Source organism: Mastigoproctus giganteus, chromosome 13, assembly GCF_048544385.1.
Source record: "Mastigoproctus giganteus isolate SK-2022 chromosome 13, ASM4854438v1, whole genome shotgun sequence".
Lineage (NCBI taxonomy): Eukaryota > Metazoa > Arthropoda > Arachnida > Uropygi > Thelyphonidae > Mastigoproctus > Mastigoproctus giganteus.
The window spans coordinates 79,829,340-79,855,595 of NC_143587.1; the positions used below are offsets into that span (position 1 = coordinate 79,829,340).

General features: G+C 35.5%; 1 protein-coding gene across 1 annotated transcript in view; it reads right to left on the bottom strand.

The window, feature by feature from the left end:
- The window catches only part of LOC150076211 (prestin-like), a 241,412-nt gene that overhangs the window by 114,406 nt on the left and 100,750 nt on the right, over window positions 1-26,256 (bottom strand). Inside the window, exons 5-8 of the mRNA XM_090387067.1 lie at window positions 25,915-26,114; window positions 22,250-22,414; window positions 5,546-5,701; window positions 2,962-3,044 (exon numbers count right to left, since the gene is read on the bottom strand). Coding sequence (XP_090243193.1) covers window positions 2,962-3,044; window positions 5,546-5,701; window positions 22,250-22,414; window positions 25,915-26,114 — 604 coding nt within the window. The remainder of the gene's footprint in view (window positions 1-2,961; window positions 3,045-5,545; window positions 5,702-22,249; window positions 22,415-25,914; window positions 26,115-26,256) is intronic.

Sequence of the window (26,256 nt, forward strand, 5' to 3'; positions counted from 1 at the left end):
ATAGCCTGTAAAGCTGACCTGGACCACATAATAAGCAATGAAGGTGAAAAAAAATCTCGGCCTAAAGGTAGAAATGCCATGAAAAAAGGGGCTCTCTATAACAATATTTGACTTAGAGAAAGATCTGACTAAACAACACCTCATAGATGAGGTAGTTGAAAGAAATTTACAAGAGGCCTACCCCGAGGAAAATCCGACCTTTGAATTTATTCCCAAATATCACACAAAATCAAGATCTGACCTTACAGTGAATTGGGTAGTAGAACTTTCCCCAAGAGTACAGGGCCTGATCAAACAACAGGATAGAATCTATGTTGAATGGGGAAGCTGCAGATTCAGAGAACATGTGCCTGTACTGAAGTGTTTCAGATGCCTATAAATTTGGCCACACTTCACACACACATAATCAAAAGCAAAGCATCTGGTCGATGTGTAGTCATAAGGCATGATTATAATAATTGCTACAACAAAAACCCTCAGCCAAAGTGTACCAACTGTAAGTCTGCCAGATTAAATTCCATCCACTCTGTTAGAGATCCAAAATGCCTAGTATATATAGAAGCCAGGTAGTATACGCAATCAAGGACAGATTATGACTAGACCCTAATCTAGGTGGGGGGCCCCTGCTTTAAAATTCTTGCAACTGAATGCATAGCGGACTCGAGCTGTGGCAGACCAGCTCAGACTCATTTCTGAAGAGGAAAGCATACATGTTATGCTGCTCCAAGAGCTGTATACTCACATGGTTGACAATGATATCCTGTAACCTTTAGAGTAGTTTAATCCTCTACAGATACCTCGTGGACTACCAGAAAGAAATCCACAAACACTCACTTTAACTAAATTACGTGTGCTTTGTACTCCTTTGTACAGTATATGCTCAGGTTACTAGTGCTTTTGACTTCATACATATTATTTCTATGTATTGCAGGCCAGGACCCCTATGTCCAGTACCTACAGTCTGCCACTACCCTCCTACTGGGTGGTAAAATAGTAGTGAGCACAGACTAATTGCAGATCACCTATGTGGCACAGCTATATGAACAATAGATTTGGTACCCACAATGGCCAAATCCTGGAGGAATACATAGCTACCTCACCATTCCATGTGATGAATCAGCCTAAAAATTTATCCACCTATAGTTCATCTATGGGGGGAAAGCACAATTGTATTATATTGGCCACACATTCGGTCGCATACAAGTATACCAAATGACTGGTAAAAGAGGCATGGACTGCCTCTGACCACAGAGCTATCACCTTTTCCCTGGTGTGTAAACTGGACACCACCTCCCCCCCCACCGAAAAACTATTACATAAACTGAAGTAAACTGGAATTACTGGTAACATCCTTTTTTGGATCAAGGACTTGCAAAAAAAATAGGAGACAAGAGTAGCTATAAATGGACATTCCTCAAGGATGAACAGCATAGCAAGTGGAGGTCCCTCAGATCAATATTGCAATTACTTCTATTTCTTATCTTCTTTAACAAAATTGATAAGGGAGTACAGATTAAGTTATCCAAGTTTACTGATGATTTAAAGGTTGGTAGGTAGTTAATGACCAAATCCAGACATTTTGCTTCAGAATGACTTAGATATGTTGCAGAAATGGTCTGAAAAATGATAACTGCCTTTCTAAATGTAAGGTTTTTCACCTGGGTAACAATCTGAGATCCAGGAGTTACTTATAAACTAGAGAAAGGGGTGGTTAAAGTGGTTCAGGACAAAATAGAAATGAAAATTTTCCATGCAATGTAAACAAGTGGCTAGGAAGGCTTGTTTGTTTGTTTGTTTGTTATTTGGATTTTGGGAGCATTAGCAACTAAGGCCATATTGCTCCGGGGATATGCGGCGGTCATTCCCTGACCTTTCCGCATCCTCCGTATTTGGTGGTCACGGGCTCGAACCCCGGTCTAATCAAGAAGCGTATGCTACGCACTGCTGCTCCTGCCCACCTGGCTACGGAGGCTCCAGGCTAGGAAGGCAAATAGCATCCTGTAGAAAAAAGGAGGTTATTATCCTTCTATGTAGGATTTGTTGTTGTTGTTATTTGGTTTTTAGGAGCATTAGCAACTAAGGCCATATTGCTCCTTGATATGCGGTGGTCATTCCCTGACCTTTCCGCATCCCCGTATTTGGTGGTGACGGGCTCAAACCCCGGTCTAATCAAGAAGCGTGTGCTACGCACTGCTGCTCCTTCCCACCTGGCTACGGAGGCGCCTATGTAGGATGATGAGACCACAGTAAGAATACTGCAATCAAGTCTGGAGCAAACACTTGAAGAAAGATATGGAGCTTCTAAAAAGGATTAAAAGAAGAGCAAACAGATTAATGAGAGTTTCTTATTGATACCCATATGAAGAGTGGCTTGGAAGGTGTAGACGGTGCTCGGCAACTAGAAAGTCTTTCATTTTACTGATTTCTGCCCGGAAGGGAGGAAATCAGTAAAATGAAAGAGGGAGGTACATTTTTACTGGTCGAAAAGAAAAGAACAGTGGACACAAATACAAAATTTTGAGGAGAAACGGATCTTGAAGTTAGATCGCGAGGTTTACTTTCAGGTAGCATGATGTAGATCAATGGAATAAAGAAACTTTCTGCCTCAACTACTGCTTGCCACAGTGATTGAGGCAGAGATGAATCATAAAGAATTTTTCATTTTTTTTTTTTGTAGATGCAGAAAACGTCACTCCCTTGAATTATTTAGCCATTACAGTAATAATACTATTCCTACAACAAAGACAGACAGATTTTATCTTTATTAATGTTAGTAAATGCAAGATTCTACATTGTCATAGTAAAAAAAAAAAATGACATGGTAACAATGCATTCATATGTTCAGATATAGACATGAATATAAAATGCCTTACTACTTCCCTAATATATTAGGAATCCTAAAAATAAATTTATTATGTTTAAAGTGAACATTTAAAGATGGTTTATGTGTTTGCTACCTACCCTTTAGGAATTTCACCCATGATTCTCATTCCATATTTATTATTAAAGTCTCCAAAATAAGAGGCTACAGTAGCAAGAATTATCTAAAGGAAAAATAAAAAAAATTTACTTTCCATACTTTTCAACTCTGACTTTCTCAGATTTCAAACATATATTACATATTTACACAAAATGGTATCTATCAGATAAAATATTAATAGTGACTAAATTAATATTCCTGAAAACTTATTGAAAGTAATAAAAATAAAAATAAAAAAAACCCTGAAAAATTAAATAAATTTAAGATGATACCATCCTTTTTTTAGTATTCCTAAAAGAATAAAAATGAATGAATTGAAAAGATGTCTTTTCACAGGACTTATACTTCTTTCAGCTAAAGTTGAAAGACCACAGGCCTGTTCAGTTTTAAAGTTGAACCTTTTAAGATTTCATTTTTAGTTGAAATATCATATCGTAACAATTGATCAGTCGCAAAATTCCCTACTTTTTAAGAACAGAGCCAAAACTTCGTATAAGAGACCTAACCTCCTCAAAAATCCAATTATATATAATTACAAATTATTTAAAAAATGTTAATGAATAATATACCTATTAAACTTACCAAGAAAAATGGAAAGTCGACTTCACGGGCATTCTCCATGGTAAATTTCTCAATGATTCTATGTAACTGATATTGGTTGGTTGGTTATTTGATTTTTAGGAGCATTAGCAACTAAGGCCATATTGCTCCGGGATATGCGGTGGTCATTCCCTGACCTTTCCGCATCCTCCGTATTTGGTGGTGACGGGCTCGAACCCCGGCCTAATCAAGAAGCGTGTGCTACGCACTGCTGCTCCTTCCCACCTGGCTACGGAGGCGCCTGTAACTGATATTCCCCACCCCCTATTTCTTTGGCAATGAATATAAACGTAGAACTGTTCAGATGTCAATGTTCCATAAAAAATGCACTAAACTCAATGAACTAAAAAACCAAAAATTAATGCAATGGAATAAGCAAAAATACATTAAAAAAAACAAGTGTTTCACAAGCATCTGAAACTAAAACCCTTTCAAGCACATAAAACACAAAACTAGTTGAAATGAAAGAACTTCATCTGAATAACATTTAGAATCTATTTACTAATACACTAAAAGTTTACTATAGTTTACTAATAGTCCAAATATAAATGTGTTTTTCAGGTTCTGTTTTCTCTGCATCAAAATTAAATTAAGATGGTTTACCTATTAATTTTATCTTTATTGAATTTTTATAAAGTATTAATTTTAATTTCATTCTTTAATCTTAATCTAAACAAAGTTGTCAATTAATTTAAATTTAATCTTTATTCTAATCTAATCCAAACCAAGTTATCAAAAATTTAATAGAATTGCTATACCATAAGTAAACCATTTACTTGTATTTTTGCTATTATGCTATCACAAAAATCACCAACAGACCAAACTGACAAATTAAAATATTTCTTATGTCAAATATATATAGCTACCTACAGTTACAGCTATATATGACTATGTACTCGAAACTCAAGTTGCACAGTTATAAGTATTGGCAGTAGCAAATGATGCAAGGAAGCAAGCTTATACAGTAGTGACCCAAAAAAAGAAACAGTACTTCCCATATCACCTGTTCATTCCCTCTAATAATTTGAGGATTCTTCCTTAAATTTATTCAAACTACCCACTTTCACAACACCAGATGGAAGTTTGTTCCAACAATCCACTACTCTCTGGATGAAGGTAAATTTTTGCACAACTATTCTGTAACTATCCTTGCTCAATTTAAATTTATGGCCCCCTTATGTATGTTATCAGAGCAAGGTAAGCAAGATCAGCATGTAAGGTTGTCATCAATGTTTATATTCAACTACAGGAAACTTGTCCTTAGCTTCCCAATGTCAAACAAACTCATGGAATAATATAACTGCAGTTTGTTGTTAATTAAACTCAGACGAGAATGTAATTCCTGAAACATTTTCAACAACTTCACAATATGTACATTTCTTGATTGTAAGCTTTGAACAGTTCATATCACTCAACTCTGGAAGATATGCCTGCTGAAGCAGTGACCATGTTTTCTGAACATCACACTCTAAGCCTTATCATGCCCAATTTAAAATTTATATGATATACAGCTTAAGCAAAAATATGTCATAGGTGTGGTGGCTCCTACGATTTTTGCTGCCGACCCCCTTGAAGAAGTAGTTAAAGTCCTAGGACCCACAGCTTTTGGTTCTTACAATTATTATGCCCTTATTAGGTGCATTTTATATTTATTTCAGGTAAATTGATTTTTTACTTACAAGTTCTCCTTATTCTTCCATGGTTACTACACCTTATAGCTCAACTCCCCTACCATATACACAAATATACTGATTTTTACTTTTTTGTCTATTAGTCATACTATTACGCAGTTTGAGGATTTTTCCCTTAAATGCTATTAGAAACTTGAAATGATATTATATAAATTTATATTATTCATCATTATATTATAAATAAAACATATAATAAGTTATACATTTATATTATAAATTTAAATTTATAGTTTACAGATTTTTATAATTTTATTAGCTTAATGAAAAAATTTACCACAATTAGATCAATAGGAACAGGCAATTTTAACTTTTTGCTAAATCTTGCATTCACTTGTTCTTTCACAAGTGCCAGAAAAAATAGAGAAACTGCAGACATCAGGAGCGTTGCTATATTAGTAAATTGAAGATTCTTGAAAACACTGATGTATGTCTAAAATAAAACAAAATAAATAATTAATTGAATTATGTGACAGAATAAATATACAACGTATAAAATGTGATATTCAGCTGTACATAAAAAAAAAAAAAAAACTTCTAAGCAAATCTATAACTCTATCTTATATTACCTGATCCTATCTCATCTTATATTACTTGACAAAATGGAAAATCAACAAAAACTGCAAAGTGTTAAACATCTATATTATAGACTGGTTAACAATGCACTTACACCAACACAGTTCACTCTGTACTGCAGTAAAAACAAACAGGGCTGGTTTTAGGGCATTGTTACCAGTGCAGCTACACTGATTTACACATATATTATTGATATTAAAGAAATACAATTCCCCATTTTCTACAAGGTTTTACATAAAGTGCCTTAGAGACCACCTCCTGATGACCAAAGCATACTAAATATAATACCATAAGTATCTGGAGCTTATGTAACCATAAGCTATTTGGAAAAATCATATTTTATAAATATATTTTATTTACATATTTGAATGGAAACAGGTTTTGGAATAATTCATTGGTCAAAAGGGTTATTGGCTAATTTCACTTAAACATCATGGGGCCTTCAGCTTTTTTCTCTCAGTGATAAGTGATGACTAAAACCTAGTTATAATTAGCATACACAACTATACATTCAACTTTAAAGTAACCTTTTTCAGAGCACATATCTATACAGTCAGTCCTCGTATAGCACGATAGTTGTGTTCCTAGAAACTCTCGTGCAATATAAACAACAGGCCTTATGGGAAAAATAGGGTTAGGTGCTGACCACCCAAGATTGAACACACATTTGTAACCAAAACATTACCAAACACAATGAATAATCGTAATAAAATATTGCTAATGATTTTGCTTCTATCGTAAGAAAACTTGTTTTTTGTTTGATTTTCTATCCAAACAGATGACAGCCGTTCCATCTCTTCCAACTCTTTGTGTCTTGATCTAATGGATTTTAATTACCCTTTGAGTTGCTATGAAAGTTTTTATTTTCTCTGCATTCTTTCTAATTCTTGGCGTTGCCTCATTTAGGCCTGTAGCACATGCAATATCACATGGTCTTTCATTTCGCTCAAAGCATTTCAAGTTTCATATTTTTTCTCTATGGACAGAGGTGGACTGGCCATAAGCCTTACCGGGGAAACCCCAGTGGGCTGCAGGCCGGTGTGATTTTGGCCCATAGTATGAGGCCACTACAAATTTTCCCGGGTAAGAATTTTTTACCCAGTCCGCTTCTGTTTATTGATATTGCTTTTCTTTTTCTCTCTGAATCTGTAGTGTCTTCACCAGGAAGCTTCCTTTTCACACCTTTTAAGTATTTTACTCATTTTTTGGGAATAAAGCACAATTACAAAATGAGGAGGCACGCTTGATACACAAACAAAGCTGTTGTTTATTCAGTTGCATGTAGCAACTGAATAAACAACACCGTAAAGGCAGAGATACACTATTAACACCTCATATTTTACTAAAGCACATTTCTGGGGGTTACTACCATAAAACAATAAAAACAAGTTCCAGTTGCATTTCTGCTAGTGGAATCTGTTATAAACTGGTAGTATAACTCCAGGGGCTCACATCTGGTGAGTATGGGCTTGGCACACACCCAGGGTCCTGAGCTGGATATCATCATTCTCTTTCTTGGTGAGATTCCTTTCTACTTTCTCTCTCTCTCTCTCTCTCTCTCTCTCTCTCTCTCTCTCTCAGGGGAACTCGGGAATTTTTTTTTGGCTGGTGCAGCATAAGCCTCAGGCTTCCTTGCACCATACGATAATAATAATAATAATAAACTCAATCTAATTGCATTTGCGATAATACCGATAGCTGGAACTGTGTGATTTAATAAATTTACGTTATTATGGTGAAATGTGTTTCCCCGTCACTGATATAAAAAACATAAATACATTTTCAGAATCTTCTCTTCATTCCTATTGTGTTGCATTCAGTTGGAGTGATTCCACGTTCGGCCATTTCTTGACAACACAAAAGCGAATCATGCATAAGCGAATTCGGTTCGTGTTATATATTTACAAATGATTTATACATCGTGTATGATCGAATTTGTGTAGTGTAAACATGTGTTATATGAGGACTGACTGCATATATACATTTTTAAAGTGTGGGCAATGTGGAATATGTACACACACACACACACACACACAGAGCATGTGGGCCATAATTTCTTGATTAATTCAAGACCTGAAAACAATAAAAACAATTTACATAAACATATGGCAAATTCTGAATAATTGTGGAGCTATAGCTGTTTTAATTTTAAAATCAAACAAATCAGTTTGATTTGGTGATTTTAAAAACACAGTGGGTTACATTTCAGGTGTATTTGTTTAACTGAATTTTCTTTTCTTGATTAATAGAAGTGAAAAGTACATAACTAACTAGCCTTTTACCAGCTAATTATTAATTAATTAACTAATATATATTAAAGTAATTATTTTTATTTCACCCAACTTTTTGTAATGTACTTTAGCTATTTATTTTTCATAAAAATGTCTTTTTCATTAAAATTCAGAAAATTTAAAAAGAAATTTATAGATTTTAATAAAAAAAGAAATGTAGCCCATATTCAAGCTCTGTGATTTAATAAATTAAACAAAACACTTTCATAATCTACTTTACTTATTTCTTAATGGATTTTAATAACAATTGAAATATAATACATATTTCACATTTCTGCTGTTTAATATGAGCATATAGTAATATTTCATGATTTAGTAAACTGATAACAAAAAAACATGCTTCTCAAAAGCAAATGACTTATGTGCAAATAATTAGTATAATATCACTTACATTATTCACAGCAATGTAAGAGATACTACTACTACTATTCAAATACCACTATTTTGTTATAGAGATGTGGGCACCATGTTTACAAATATGTGTATCACAGAATCTATATTAAATTAATAATTTTTGGATTTCTGTCAGTGCCGATAAAACCGCTTGGGGGTGTGCCACAGTGTCTGCAGGTGGTACATCTGATATCACTGATTTAGGGCTTAATTTCACCATGCCAGTTAAATGATGTAATCCACAGTAACTGAAATGCAGTGGTTAAAAAAAAAAGTGGAAAAAAAAAAAAAAAAAAAAAAGTGGAAAAAAAAAAAAAAACACAAACCACAAATTGTTTATCTGGTACTGTCATAGCTAAAGATCCGTAAACAAGTTCAAGGTCTAATTCATGTGCCCATTGTTACATTTATGGAGAACGGTGCGAAAAATGATGCATACTGTTGCATCATTTTTTTTTAGCAGAAGAAAAAATTTTAGGCCTTCTCTCTCTCCATATAACGGGGGGGGGACACCTCATTTGAAAACTATATACACTGTTTACATAAGGATAGAAAATATCCAAAGGACTCATTAAAAGTGATTCAGTGACACTGATAAGTGTTCGTGTGTGTACATGTGTAAGTGTCCCTAAGCAAAGAAGTAAGACATTTCAGTACACATTTCAAACTTTGCAATTTTAGTTTTGTTTTCAAGTACCTGCATCAATTTCATATAAATCATTTTTAATGTTTCCTTTGGATACTGTCTACTCTTATTTAAACATTATATATAGTTTTCAAATAAGGGGTTCCCCCCACTCTCTCACGCTCTCTCTCTCTCTCTCTCTCTCTCTCTCTCTCTCTCTCTCTCTCTCTCTCTCTCTCTCTCTCTCTCTCTACGTGAAGGGAAGAGACACAGAGTGAGAAATGCATGTCTTACCAGACTGTTGTAACACAACAAGGATTACAGCAGAAGAAAATTTTTCCACAGGTTAGCATTAATAAAGGCACATGATGCAAGAAAGCAAGCTTATATAGCATCAGCCAAAAAACTCATTTCACCCATCCACTCACTCCAAATGTTTGTCTAGTTCTGTCTTGAATCTATTTAAGCTATCAATTTCTAAGACAGATGGAAGTTTGTTCCAGGATAAAGGAAAACTTCCGCAGATCTATCCTACAACTGTCTTAACTCAATTTGAATTTATGCCCTCCGAAGCAATTATTCTGAGCAAGAGGAAGAATCCCATCAGCACTGAGCATGCTAAAATCATTCAAGGCTTTATACACCTCAATCTGATCACCTCACAGGTGCCTAGTCTCCAGACACTGTAATTTGCAAAACTTAAAGCCTTTCTTTGTAAGAGCAACCCTTTTGGAAACCTTTGTTCCCTTCACTAATCTTGTTGCCCTTCTCTATACTCGTTCCAGCAGCTCGACATTCTTCTTAAAATGAGGCCTCCAGACCTGTATACAGTACTCAAGGTGTGGCCTGACCATTGCCTTATACAAGGGGATAATCACCTCCTTATCCCTGCTAGTAAAATTCCTGTATATCATTGACAAGACACCATGAGCTACTCTTGCAGCCTTTTTGCACTGCTCAGAAAACTTCATATCTGCCTAGACAATTACTCCCAGATCATTTTCATTCTCTACCACTGTCAGTATAGTACCACACAGTTGTTACGTTACGCTGGGGTTACTGCTCTCCATATGTAGTACTTTACATTTGTCAATGTTAAACTTCATTTGCCGCCTCTCAGCCCATCTGCTCAACATTTCTAGATCCTGTTGCAGCAATGTACTGTCATTAGTGTCATTAACAACCCTGCCGACCTTTGTATCATCTGCAAACTTGGACATTAAGCCTGATATACCACAATCAATATCATTAATAAATACAGAAAACAATGATGGACCCAACACTGAACCCTGGGGGACTCCACTAATAGCATTAGTCCATGAAGAACAGCATCCACTGATTAGTACTCTCTACTTTCTGTCTTCTCCCACTCAACCATCCCTTTATCCATAGCAGCAATTTGTCTCCAATGCCACACTGCTCCAATTTGTGCAGCAGTCTTCCATGTGCAAGTATCAAAAGTCTTTCTAAGATCCAAATATATGATATCAAAATAATTCCCTGCATCCAGATCCTTTGTGACCACATCATAGTATCCAATCAAATTGGTCAGACAAGACTTCCCCTTAACAAACCCATGCTGTGTCCGAGCTATAACTGAAGTCTTGTCTAGATGATCCTGCAGGGCTTCTTTAACCAGTGTCTCCATTAATTTCCCTGGAACAAAAGTTGAACTAACAGGTCTGTAATTACTTGTGTCACCCTTTGATCCTCCTTTGTGAATTGGGGTCACATTTACACATCTCCATTCCACGGGTACCTCCCCTGAGTCCAAGGAAGCTCTCATAATTATGGCTAAGGGTTTGCTTACTTCTTTTACTGCTTCTTTTAATATAACTGGATAGATCCCATCCACCCCATGTGCCTTTCATATGTTTATCTTCAACAATTTCTCCTCTACTTTGCTCTCAGTTACAAAATCTTCTAGCTCAGTGCCAGATGTTTCAAACCTGAGAGAGAGAGAGAGAGAGAGAGAGAGAGAGAGAGAGCGTGCATGTGTGTACACAATTATCAAACCATTTAGACAGCCTGCAAACTCATCACATACCCAATGTTCCTAGCAAGCATGAACTGGCGATTTCAGTATTCTTAATTTTAGTTGTCATCAAGAGACTTAAATCTGTTTAATAAATACAAATTTTCCAGAAGTATCCAGACATCCCAGGGATCTGGAAAAAATGAATAACACTTGCCATCCACTTGTCAGAAGTAGGTATAAAAGCAAACTGCATTCCCACTAAAAGTAACACAACAGACTGAGTACGGTGTTGAGTTTAGTGACTTCCAATGGAGAGTTATCACAGGAGGTCATATTAGCAGTCAATCTATCTGTGCCATTGCAGCAAAACTGCAACATCCTAAATGAATGGTGGCTGATATCCTCATCAAATGGAAACCTCATGGTGCTACTACAGAAAACAAATGTTTGAGTATATATCACTGGAACTGACAAAAAAAAAAAAAAAAAAAAGAGAGACCACGGATGCTCAAAAGAGGAGAATACAGATTCCATCCTCATCAAATACTGCCAATTAAAAGTATGGAGAGGCCACAGGAACTGATATTAATACATGATGATACGTATCAACTACCAACAATCAACTACCTACTGGCTAAAGATGTGCAGAAGTTTGCCTTTAGCCAGCAGATAGTTGATTGCTGGAACAGACTTCCATCTCTTTGTGGAAGTTGATAGCTTAAATAAATTTAAAGCTGAACTAGACAAACATTTGGAGTGACCGGATGGGTGAAATGGGAAGTTTTTTTTTTTTTGGCTGATGCTGTATAAGCTTGCTTTCTTGCATCACATGCCTCAACTAATGCTAATGCTAATATAGAGCTGCAGAGCATCAACTTGCAGAGCAATAACTTGCCTGGTGCACAACCCATCCATAATTGGTCTATAAAATGATGGAAAGCTGTATTACAGTTGTTGTTGTTGTTGTTGTTGTTAGTTAGTTAGTTAGTTAGTTAGTTGTTGGCACACTGGCTTCTGTGGCCATAATGCACCTCCCAAAGTTTTTGCATTTTGTACTCTGATCCAAGCCCGAGGCAGGATTCGAACTTGCGACCACCAAATACAGAGGATGCTGAAGGTCAGGAAATGACCACCGCATATCCCCAGCCCAGATAAAGTGTGAGGGTTGGCATCAGGAAGGGCATCCGGCCGTAAAAATTGCATGCCAAAACAATAAAAAAAATAATAATAATAAAAAAATACTGACCCCGTATAATAATGAGAAAAGGCAAGGACAAAAAAAAAAAAAAAAAGTTTAAGGTGGTACTTAAGGAGACATTATAACAATATTATAAATGTAAATTCTGCCTCAAAGTTGAATTTACACTATAAATGTAAATTCAACTTTGAGGTAGTTAATTTTTCTTACTCATCATCCAACATCTCTAAAAGTGTTAACTCTAATAGCATGTATTCCATTATTCTTGTTTGAACTCTATATTTTACCTTTCACAATTGAATTGATTTTATGTTTCAAAGTGGTAGTGGTAAAAGAATTTCATAAGAAATTCAAGTATTAGTGACAGCTGACAACCACTTGATAAAACCTAACTGTCATGATCCAAATGAAATTACATTTGCTTTGTGACCCAAAATTCTGCAATTACATTTGCTTTGTGACCCAAATGATATTGGAAACTAGGCACAATATTGTCACCTTTTCCTACAATCTTGATGCCTGACACCTTGAAGACACCAACATTACATTAGTCTGGTACTGTGCACATGTGTGTATATAAGTCTATAAGTGTATATTTGGTCCTTGAGGTTCTCACAGACATTCTCTCAGATATGCCAAACAAGCTATACTTGCTACCTGGGAGTCTAAAACACTGAAGGAACTGATATTCGGGTGACACTCAAGTCAAGTGGACCCAATTTCGGCGAAGTCTGGACGGTCTGTGACAGCCAAATCCTCTGCTTGCACCTTCACGATGGTGGGACTGTTAATAATCCTGGGTATAACCTCCATGCACAAGTACATGGTGGGTGACCACCCAGGTGTGAACTAACGTAAGCAGGAATCGAGGTGTGGTGCCCACACCACATGGAGGAACGCCATCCCTCTATGTTATCAGGCAGTACTAGGTGGTAGATGACTCTCATCAACCGGTGAAATACCACCACTTTGCTTATTGGAGGCTTGAAGTGGTGGAACCCATGTTTAGTCTCTAGAGCTAAGTTCCGGTCAACCCTTCCCTATCTCTTCCATCATGCAGTATGATTGATGACTTTTGAGGTTACGATGAACGTCATGGCGAGATCCAATATACCTTACATTTCAAGGGTAGAGCTCTAAAACGGTGTTCGCAGGCCGGCCGCTAGTTAGTACACTGGACCGAACCTATTGGTAACTCTCTAGGAGGCTTCCTGATCAGCTAGTGTATAATCTTGCTACCTCTACTCTGCGAGATAGTGACTGGAGGGAGTCCGAGTAGTGTGTATGTGGGGAGCATTGTCGAGGCCACGTTATGTCAAGGATCTGGGTATATTCTTACCACGTGTTCGTCATATCCATAAATTTCATTACTTCATACAGCATGTCCCACCCACTTTTTCCTGCTATTGAATACATCATGAATTGTCAAAATAATAGAGCAAGCTTATCTGCGAAAAGATCTAAACCTCCCAAGCACTTCCTAATTCATTTCACAAATATACGTGGTCTCAATTCTAATCTCAACGATGTCCATTTCCACTTGCAGTCTGCCAAACCCCATGTACTTTTTCTGACAGAATCTCAGTTATCGGTTGATTCAACCACTTCTCATCTCAGATGCCCAAATTATTCGCTGTATGATTCCTTTCGCCTCAAAGGTGGTACTTGTGCATATGTCCGTTCTGATATTCCCTGTCAGAGACTTGGAAATTTGGAATCTCCTCTTCTTGATCTTCTCTGGCTTAAAATCTCTCTACCTCATTGTGTCAAATTCATCTGTTGTCTCTACCGTTCTCCCAACTCCACTAATCACTTGGAGCTCTTTGACTTCCTCTCTTTGCAACTTGACTTTCTCCAGTCCAACTTTCCTAACAGTGAGGTAATTTTCCTTGGTGATTTTAATGTTCACAACTCCAGCTGGCTTCCGTTTTCTAGTCACACCGACCCAGCAGGTCGAGATGCAGAGGCTTTTGCAATTACTAATGACCTAGCACAGATTGTTCATTTACTTACAAGAATTCCGGACAATCCTAATCATACAGCCAATACGCTTGATCTTTTTCTCACAAACAACCCTTCTAAGTACACAGTTGAAGTGAGAGGTCCTTTAGGCACTTCAGATCACAACTTGGTGATTGTCTCTTCTCCAATGGAACCTTTATCTCATGGCTATTCCCAACCTCGTGTTATTTGGCATTACAAGACTGCAAAATGGGATGACCTGCGAGACTTCTTTTCTTCTTTTCCTTGGTTGGATTACTGTTTCAAAACTTCTGATATCAATCATTGTTCAGATCGTGTCAGTGAAATTATTCTTGCAGGAATGGAATCCTTTATCCCACACTCCACTTTAAAATCTCATCCTTTATCTAAACCTTGGTTTTCCAATAAATATGAAGAATGTTGCATATCGTAATTTTCTTGTTTCTAATTCTTCAGTTTCATTTTCTGCCTACAACAATTGTAAAGCAGTTATTAATCAGTCCAAACTAGAGTTTGAACAGGCTAAGAGTAGAAAACTTGCTTCTTGCCCTAATGGTAGCCGAGCATTCTGGTCTCTTGCCAAAGCTATTGGCCGCAACTTTTGCCCATCTCTGCTCCCACCTCTGTCCAAACCAGATGGTTCTGTTGTCACTTCAGCCAAGGATAAAGCTGACCTACTAGCATCCTATTTTTCTTCCAGCTCATGTATTAATGATCTTGGTAAAACACCCCCCACCATTCCCAACACACTCCATTCAATGCCTCCTGTGGTCTTTTGTCAAAAGGATATCAGAAGGATTTTGATGAATCTCGATGCTAAGAAAGCTCCAGGTCCTGATGGTATTTCTCTACTTGTTCTCAAAACCTGTGCTCCTGAACTTACTCCTATTCTTTGCCACCTTCTTTCACTTTCTTATTCCAAAGGTGTTTTTCCTTCTGCTTGGAAATTTGCTCATATCCAGCCAGTTCCTAAAAAGGGTGACAAATCCCTCCCATCCAATTATCGTCCCATTGCAATTACTTCTACTCTTTCTAAAGTAATGGAGAAATCAATTAACCGCCAACTCTTAAACTACCTAAAAACCTTCCGTCTGATCAACGATCGCCAGTATGGATTCCGTCAGTGTCGATCCACTGATGATATTCTGGCTTATGTTACCCATTTATGGACTAATTCAATGGAAAGGTTCGGTGAAACACAGGTAGTTGCTCTTGACATCTTAAAGGCTTTTGATCGTGTTTGGCATAAAGGTCTTCTAAACAAGCTTCCATCTTATGGTTTGCCAACTGTTTTTAGTAATTGGTTATCCAGTTTTCTCTCTGATCGCTCACTGAGGGTGATGGTAGATGGCTCTCTGTCTTCTAACTTCTCAACTAATGCTGGTGTCCCCCCACTCTTTTCCTCTTGTATATTAATGACATTCTTCCATTAACTGGAAATCCAATCCATAGTTTTGCCGATGATAGCACATTGCATTCCACTTTCCATTTTGAGAAACCTTGTCCTGCTCAATCAGCTTCAACTTCTCGAAAATCTGCTACCAATTCCTTAAATGCCGATCTTCAGGTAATTCTCCAGTGGGGCAAAGACAACTTAGTTGATTTCAACCCTTCTGAAACTCAGTCTTGTCTTATATCTCGCAAAAAGGATTCTTCTGCTCCTATGATTATCTTTAGTGACACTCCGATTTCTAGGCAAAATGATATATCTCTTTTGGGGATTACCCTGACTTCTAATCTCTCTTGGCACAAGCACATTACAAACATTGCTTCCTCTGCATCTAAAAAAACTTGGTTTTCTCTTTCGCTCTTGGCGCTACTTTTCTTCCAAACATCTGCTCACTCTGTATAAATCACAAATCCGCCCTGCCATGGAATATTGTTCCCACATCTGGGGTGGTGCCCCTAAAACCTCTCTCAAGCTTCTTGATTCCATTCAGAAGAGGGCAGTTAGGTTAATTAATGATTCATCTCTAACAGAGTCTCTCCACTCGCTTTCTCATAGACGTACTGTTTCTGCTGCATGCCTCTTCTACAGATACTTCCATGGGCACTGTTCTTCTGAATTGGCTTCTATAATTCCCGCTCTCTCTTTCAAAACAGTCCGAACACGTGCCACCACCAGCCAACATCCATTTACTGTTCAACTTCAAACTCACAGAACCAACTTTTCGCCTTCCTCATTTATTCATTCAACTGCCGTTTTCTGGAACAACCTTCCTTCATATGTATTTCCTGAAAATTACAATCTACAGAAGTTCAAGTCCAATGTCAACAAATATCTTCTTTCGTCTTCTCAACCTCCAACCCAAGCACTGTACTAAGTACTATAGGTTCTAATACCTCTCGTGTTTGGGGTTCACATAAAAAAAAAAAAAAAAACTTCTTTTCACTTATCATATCGCTACAGATTTGCAGCATAATATCAAAAATAACAACTGGAGGGGGAAAAAAAAAAAAAAAAAAAATATATATATATATATATATATATATATATATATATATAAGGAGGAATAAGCAAGTAAATTCCAATTACTTAGTCCTGAAAATATTAATATTAATATTGGGTATATTACTATTAATCTTTATAATAAACATGATGCCTTCAACTTTGAAGTAGTTAATTTTTCTCGCTGGTTATCCAACACCTCTAAAAGTGTTCACTCTAATATCATCCTCTCTGTATCAGGATTACTATCATTTGTAATGATTCCAATATTGATATTTCTAAACTCTTTTCCTCTGTTTTATTTGCAATACCACTTCCATAAATCTCTTAATATTATCAATTAAAAAAAAAAATTTGCCAGATCATACTGATTTAAAGCAGATTTCTTAATAAATTTCCATAACATTTTGTCCAACTACATCTTAATTTTGGCATGGTGTTTCAGTTAATTTTATTCACCATTTCTCATTTTCTAGGTTTGTATCCTGTAAATATCATGCATTGTATGCTTGACTACACAACGTAAACCCAATTTTTTTCACTTATTATTGGTTTATTATTATCCCTACTTTCGCATTTTTTTTTTCACATTTAAAATTCTTGATTCATACTCTCAGAACTAATTTCAAGGTCATTTCTATAGGAATGGGTTTTGACCCTGACTACCTCAGCCTTACTATTTTGCTACATTCTTTTTACTTTTTACTTTCCTGTATTCTTCTTCTTATTTCTTGTGATCCATTAATTTTACAAATGCACATCAAGATATTATTTTCTTCCTATATTAACATTTTCACAAGTTTTCAGCACTTTTCCTAGCTGCTTTGTTTGTTAATTACTTTCTTATTTATGTTGAGTTGTATTCATCATGGATCTAATGTCTCTTTTTTTTTTCTTTTTTGCTAAAGGTCACTAGTCCACACTGTATATATTTAGCCATCTCCAGTTCTACTTTCTTTTTTTGCATCTGCACTGTTGACATTTACTAGTGAACTCATCTGTTGTATACACTTTTTCTATAGTTGTATCTACATTCTCTGTAGTGTTGAATGTAAACTACATGCCTATATAATATTTTCCACCTTTATTCATTCATTTTGGCTTTAACTTCATTATTGCTGATTTCATTAAATTTAATCTAAATACTCCAAAAATTTCACTATTTATTTATTTTTATTTTGGCAAGTATTTTGTGTCTGAAACAGGGGCACAATATTGTCACCTTTTCCTACAATCTTGATGCCTGACACCTTGAAGACACCAACATTACATTAGTTATGTGATAATATTCTTTTCTAGTGTATTTGTATCAATTTTTTTATATACTTTGATTTATTTCATTTCCTTACTCCTTTATTCCTTTTCTGTTTATTCACTCTTCTATTTCCTTTTCTCTCCATTACTTTTATCGCTAAACTTATATACACACATGTGCACAGTACCAGACCCCCTTATCCAGAAAGCTCACGACTAGAATCCATATTTTGGAGATTTCTGGATTTCAGATCCTCAGCAAGAGAAATTAGAACACATTTGAAATAAATAATTAAAAATCTTAAAAAATTTGCTTTATTTAACAAGCATTAGTAAATACGAATTTTAATACCACTTAATCAATTGAACGAACAGCAAAATATAAAAACTAAAATTTTTTTACAAAAAAATAAATACAGCACATAATTATTTAAAAAGTATAATTTAATTTTATTCTTACTTATATTTTATTCTTTTAATTTATTTTTATATTTTAACACAGTATAATTTATAATTATACAGCATTAAAATTTATAATTATACTTTTATAATCATACTGTGTGTAGAGGGGGGGGTTAATTTTCAAATTTCAAGATGATCCTATATGCAGTTGAGTACTGCATACAGGTTCAGTACACATTCCCATTACGGGGAAAAAACTGTTTTTGTCTAACAAGTACCCCTTCATTATGTGAATTCCAGGGCACACTCTACATTATGCATTTAGCAGTTTTTGCCATTCTACATGATTTATTTGAAAATAAATAGTGCAGAACGGCAATTCTGCATAACTTTGAAAAGGATGTCACATGACATTCTTTACAGAAATAACTGAATATATTGCAATGGGTATAGCTCATTCCCATTTCCCCTCTCAGAGTGAAAAAAAAAAAGTTTACTTTTTGTGAGTTTCCTATGTGCAATTACAATGTCAGTGATGCAGCTACTGTTTTTTTGAATCTCTCATTGAGATGAGACAGATTTTTTTTATAAAAATTTAATTGCTAATTGCAGAAAACACCACATGGAGGAATACAGTTGCTCAATAGTCTACATCTGGAAACCACACCATTAACTGGTTCTCCCTCTGTGAAGTGTGGTGTTGTTGTTGGTGTAAATTGTGAAATTTTGTGTTTGCCATAAACTGCATTATTTTTTATATTCCTCTTCTGAAAAATGATTGCACAGGCATTATTATAACTGTGCTATAACGAGACATGGAATATCAGGATTGCACTATATTTAATAGGGATGTTGTCTGTTGTCATAAAATTTCTCTCACATTTTCTAATTTATCACCATAAAAAATAATTTTTAAACAGTCATCAATGAATAATGATATATGAATTATCCAATAAATTTATATTTTTTTCGTTTTTGCTTTCTTTTCACATTCCCTTTAATTTTCTTTATTTATTTATTATATAAATAAATAAAATAAACAAAATTAATTAATAAAATTAAATTTAATAGCTGAATATCCCCTTGGGTTGTTGGTCAAAATTTGTTAGCATGACAATGCAGTATCAGTCAGGGGAAAAGTGTAGCTGAATTTTTGTGCATGTAAATAGTCACAATTGAAATTAATTAAAAGGTCCTGTACCAGACTTGAATTTTTTTAAATGGTTCAAAAGAGATAATATTCTACATAGAGGAACAGAAGTTGAAAGTTTCCTCATATGCCAATGGTAAAAATTCGATACGTCACTTTGCTGTTATTGACAAGTGCAGTGGGTTTCAAAAATTTGCCATGAAACATGACACACATTGAAAGCGAACTATAACACACTTGGAAAGCGAACTATAACACACGTGGAAGGTGAACCATTTACAACTCAAAGAACCTTCCCCATAATTCTATTAGTACATTACCGTAAGTCAATGAGGATTTGGTTTGGTTTTTTTTTTTTAGGAGCATTAGCAACTAAGGCCATACTGCTCCAGGATATGCGGTGGTCATTCCCTGACCTTTCCGCATCTTCCGTATTTGGTGGTGACGGGCTCGTCGAACCCCGGTCTAATCAAGAAGCATGTGCTATGCACTGCTGCTCCTTCCCACCTGGCTACGGAGGCACCTAAGTCAATGAGGAAAGGCTGTAGATGGTATGGGAGAATAGGTAGGATGGCAGATAAATTTCAGTATTGAATGTACAGTGGTGGACAAAAAAACTGCATCACTTGTGAATTTTGCAAATAATGTGTTTTGTGCTGCATTGTGGGTTGCAGAAATGTTCAAAATGCATTTGTTAGATGGGATATATATCTCTGTGAATGAAATCCAATAAAAAGACTCCACCTGATATACCTAATTTCCTAAATATCTTCCCAAAGGGTAAAATGCGTAATTAAAGGAAATATGAGAAATCATGCAAATGGCAATCATGACAGCAAACATACATTTTATTGCATTTACGTGTACAAACTGAAATGACAAGGTAACGTAATTGTATTATGTACTGTAAATCAGCAAAATAAGACCTCAATATTTTGTTGTTCCTCCTTGAGCTGCAATTACAGCCTTTCAATAATCTGGCATAGAGTTAATCAACTTCTGGATATATGGTTGCCCAATTTCGTGGTACAACACCCTTACAATGCTCTCCTGCAGCTGAATCTTACTTGTTGGCTTCTTCTGAGTAATTTTAGACGACATTATGTACCAGCAATTTTCAGTAGGGGCCTGGCAACAGTCCACATTTGAACTGTTGCCAGGCCAGTCCAACACTGTAATGCCAGCATTTCTGAGGTATGACTGCATCTTAATGGAGAAAACGAGGGAAAACATTGGTGTAAGTATGTTTTTAGTCTTGTGAAACAAGAAGACAAACTCATCATTAAATCTAAATAGAATAAAACTTACCAATTTTGCTGTGTGGAAAGGTGCTGAGTCCTGTTGAAAAATGCAGTTTTGGACATCTGTGTGATCTCTAATAACGGGTTTCAGGCACTCCTCCAAGATAGCAGTGTATGTTTCTGTTATTCCATTCCATTAATAAGCTTAATTTGCCCCACCCCTTTGCTTGTTATGCATCCCCCAAACCATCTGACAGGCGGGGAACTTTACAGTCGGTGTTATGCAGTCAGGATGGTATGCCTCCAATTTTCATCTTCTGACATATCACTTCCCAACCGAGCCGTGCAGGTTGAATTTCGATTCGTCAGAAAATATGGTGTCCAATTGCTCTTTTGTTCACAAACCATGTTTTAGCCCAAACAAGTTGCTTCTTCCTCATTTGTTGGGTCAACAAAGGCTTCTTCTTGGGCAGATAGGCATGCAGACCACATTCCAAAAGCAGTCTTTGGATAGGTCATGCAGTTGTTTCAACACCAGAGGCCATCTCAAAGACCGGTTTTAGATCAGGAGCACTAGCATGGCAATTACAAAGGCATAGCCTTTTCAAATATTGATCCTGGGAAGGCGTAGTCACTTTCTTACAGCCTGATCCAGGTCTTCTCTCTACATCACTGGTTTCACACTTTAATTTCAGCACCCAGGATACTGTTGACAGCCTATTTTATCAGTGATAGCATGTGTAGAAAGCCCTTCCTGGGACAGGGCAACAGCTACAATTTTTTTCTTGGTGTCAAATGAACATAGGGAGCCATGCTTACACCTCTACAAAACAGGATACTAATGAGCATGTATTACCCTTTCAATGCCATATTTATAGAAATGGCCATTCGTGATTCTATTGCAGCAAACAGTAATTGCAAGTATTGCAATTACTGTTTGATGCAATAGAAGTGTAATCTGATGTAATACTTTTGCTTTGCAACAATATGACTGTAATCAAACAATATCCTATACGTTTCACTACAAATGTTACTTTTTTAAGGTGATGCAGTTTTCCACCACTGTAGTTACTCTCTTAGTAAATAAAAAGAAATATCACTTATCAAATAAGCACAGCAGCAGCCATTAAATTTTCATGAACACTGTGGCAAAGTAGGAAAGAGGGTGTGTGTGTGTGTGTGTGTGTGTGTGTGTGTGTGTGTGTGTGTACAAATACATGCACACAATTGTCACTACCTGTTCATTTAATCTTTTATAACACTCGTAATATAATAGCTTGGTAAAAAGTTAACATCAAGTTTTAATCTAATCAGTGTCAATATTCAATAACATACTTGAAGTTTCACAATAACAATTATCACTTTAAATAAATAAGGATATACATGCCATTAAAAATTTCATTTTTATGTATTTAACAATATACCATAATATAGGACATACATAAATAAGTTTCAGTGGTCCATTATATCCATTGACCTTAATTCCAAACAGATCTTTCAGCTGAGAAGTTGCAACATGACAAGCTGCTCCTGTGGAAAATCCTGAGACTAGATGATCTGAAAGTAATACTGCCAGAGTTCCAAGTCTAAAAACTCCCATAAGGAGCTGAAAAGTAAAATAAACTGAATTGCACAAAAACCAGTTTGTTTCTCAGCTATTTATCATATAATACTATATATATTTAGACAGTTTTATACATATGTAATCTTAGCTTGCCAGTCAGATTAATTATCTATTTGAAACTTGCATACAGTTTCAAAAGGAATCATGAAATATTAATAATAAACTAATAAATGTAAAATGGATATCAGCGCACACCGCACACACACAACATAGCACTTCAATTATAAGTTTACAATGCAAAAAATTACATCACGGATCGCTTCATTACTAGCTAAAAAAACCACAAATCCATTTATTCCCAGGTGTCTTGTTTACTTTTAATTTCAACAATTTCTCTTCTACTTTATTCTCAATTCAATTTTCACAAAACTATTTAGTTCCCAGTTATAATTTGGTTTACTACTGGTATTTCCATCCCCAAAACTTCTTCACGGGTGAATTTCAATGCAAAATATTTATTTATTTTGTCAGAAATCTGAGTAGTATCATCAATAGTTATGCCATTCATATCTAGTAGGCCAATGTGATTCATCCCCCCTTTCCACTGAGTATTTACATATGCAAAGAATTCCTTGTACTTTCCTTTGCATTCTTAGCCAGAGACTTCTCATAATCTGCATTAGCTTGCCTATCCCATTGCAAACTAGTTTGTACTGTAAGTTTCTATGTCTCTTGATAATTTACGATCATCCCATGTATTTCTCTTCTTTGCCACTAGTCTCATCAGTTCATCTAACATGCTGTTGTAGAAATCAGTCATGCAATTAAATCGAAAACTTCCAATACTGTTCAGATTCCTGGAGGAATCTTACACACGAAGGGCATAAATTAAAATTGAGGAAGGATGGCTAGAAGTCAGATGTGTGGAAATTTGCCTTCAGTCAGAGGATGATTGATTGTAGGAACAAATTCCCATCTGGTGCTGTGGAAGAGGGTAGTTTGAATAAATTCAAGGAAGAACTAAATAAACTGTCAGAGGGGATGGATGTGGATACAATGGGAGAACAAGGGAAATGGAAAGTGTTGGCTTATTTTTTTTTTTTTTTTGTCTGATGATGTATAAGCTTGCTGTATGGCATAATTTGCCACTATTACTACTACTACTACTAATAATAATAATAATAATAATATCTACTTTATTGTATATCTTCCCATTGTCAGTTGTACTACCATTCCAAGTACAAATTTTGGAATGATGATATATGTGGGTGACATCCACATCATCTGAAATGGCACATTGAAGATATATATAGAGTTGTTAATGACCTGAACGCTTTCTCCCTCACCACCAATTTCAAAATAGATACAGAAGAAAATGGTACCCATCTGTTCTTAGACACACAGCTCTATGGAAGGCACAAGAAGAGCCAAATGTCCATCTACAGATAAACCAACAACACCAGTCTCATTTATCCAATTCACCTGTTTTCTACCCTATTTTACAAAAAAGCGGAGTTCTGAAAACCTCTGTTCTCTGGACCCTGTGCATTTGCTAAGGACCACTTCCCCCAATGTAACTTACTTCACTAATCCAATTAAACTTAAGTAATGGATGTCCACTACAGATAATCAAGAAAATCTCTTGGAAGATGCCACTAAAATTTAAACAAACCTAGGAGACAATAAACTACTCAACATCTGCATGACTCAGGCATCAGCAAGAATACTGCAAAACATGCTACAAAATATGGAATAGCAACATTTTCCATCTGTCAAACAATGGTTAATGCTTCCTGACAAAAATCCCAGAGATCCTATATACAGATGTAGTGCCTCACATCTATATACTATCACATCTATCACATCTATATACAGATGTAGTGAATCACAAAGATGACTTCAATCTGTATGATCTGAAGAACTTGATGAACACATTAAGAATTGACGAGCCAGACTTGATGAACACATTAAGAATATTCAATTTGGGTATCCATGAAATCTGATATGATTTCCCATCATTTCAATGTTGGAACCTATGAAACTTCAGTAATACTTCGAAAAACTGTACAAGAATGGAAACTGCACCTAACATGTATGATGAGACTGCCAAAAGATTGCCCATATAAGAAAAGACTTTGAATTTGTGGGCTACAAAATCTGAAAGAGGTATCTACAGATCAGAAAGAGAAAAGTAAAATGTTTACAGGTATAATAAATGATACTAGAACCAGGAGACAAATTAAAAGGTCAGCCAAATAAATACCTATATGAAGAGAGAGAGATACATATATATAGTTAATTTTATTTATTTATTATTTTTGTTTTTGGATAGTACAGCAAAAGCTTTGGGGCTTCCTTATACATTCTGGCAACCAGAATTACAAAAAGAATGCTAAAAACGATATTCTTGACTAAACTCCTTAGTGGCCTCACTATCCAAAGAAAACAAGAAATGAATTTTGATTCAAAAATATCTCAACATATTCAAGAAAAGAACAGACAATAACAAGCAGAACAAGAAAAGGGCCATGGCTCACCAAAACCAGAATTTCAGTCCTGTTCAGCCCTGAAGATCCAACTTCCTGGTCCCAAATTAATTTACAAGAATCTAAATCCCAAGAAGTCAATCCAACCAAAATCTTGCATGACTACAGAAAAATTCCAGGGGCAACCAATAAAAGATACTACCTTAAAAGCTGCAAGAACCACTTAAACATTTCGTTTTATCTTATAGTTAGATGATTTATATATATATATATATTTTTTTTTTTTTTCCCGCTGCAATTTATTTATTTTTTCCTACACATTTTGGGAATTAACTTTAGCATATTAGAGTAACCTTTCATCATCCTCCCATAACAAAAAATACTGTTTAACCGGTATTATGGTCTACCCACTCTCAACTGGTTGAGGGCTAATCCTTTCTATTTAACCTTAGACCATTGCCTTAGCATAAACGTTATTCGGCATCAATCTCTACTGTCAGACATTCCTGTGATAGTTTAGTAGTGATATCTAGAAAATGGAGGCTTCCCTCCCCTTCTTTCTTAGATATGTAATTTTTTACACCCTACCTTATTGCATGTATCTGACGACTCGATTTTCACTTAGCATGCAACCAAAGTATAATTAAAACTCATTAATTAATTAATGGATTAATATTCCTCCACCAAAAGTTATATAATTAAATACTACTGTAGTTCTATCCATTAGATGTTTGTACTCATGCATTTTGATTAAAAAACCTTTTAGGGTCTTTGCAAATGGCAAAGAAATTTGTAATCATTTACTTCTTTGTTGATTTTAGTTTCCCTTTCTTGATGATAGGAATTGTCTGATGATAGGATTTGGAAAGAATTCTGAAACATCACCAGCTAACAATTTAGAACTGATTTCTTGTAACTGTTAAAAGTATTCAAACAGAAGCTAATTTGTTTCTTCCTATCCCCATAGCAGAGGAATCTTTTATTATATATAATTTATTTTACATATATTTATATATGTTTCATCTTAAAAATTTTTATCTAATCAACAATATTTACCTGCCATAAACCTACTGCCAAAGACATAGATGTTAATACTTCAAGTGGTGTTGGACCTTGTAAAGGCACAGTTTTATTAATAACTTCTGAAGCATTTACAGAGTATGAGTATGAGACATCATAAACTGGGGGTTCCAATTTCACTACTTGCATTTTACTGGCTGTGTTACTCAGCATAAGGCTTATAACAGCAAAAGTACCTAAAACAAGTATATTATTATCAATAAAAGAGCATTATTGAAACATATATATGTATACATGCACACAACTAACACAATCCAAAGCCAACTATGTATTATATGTTTTTGAATTAAAGACCCTTTTGCAACTGCCTGTTATATG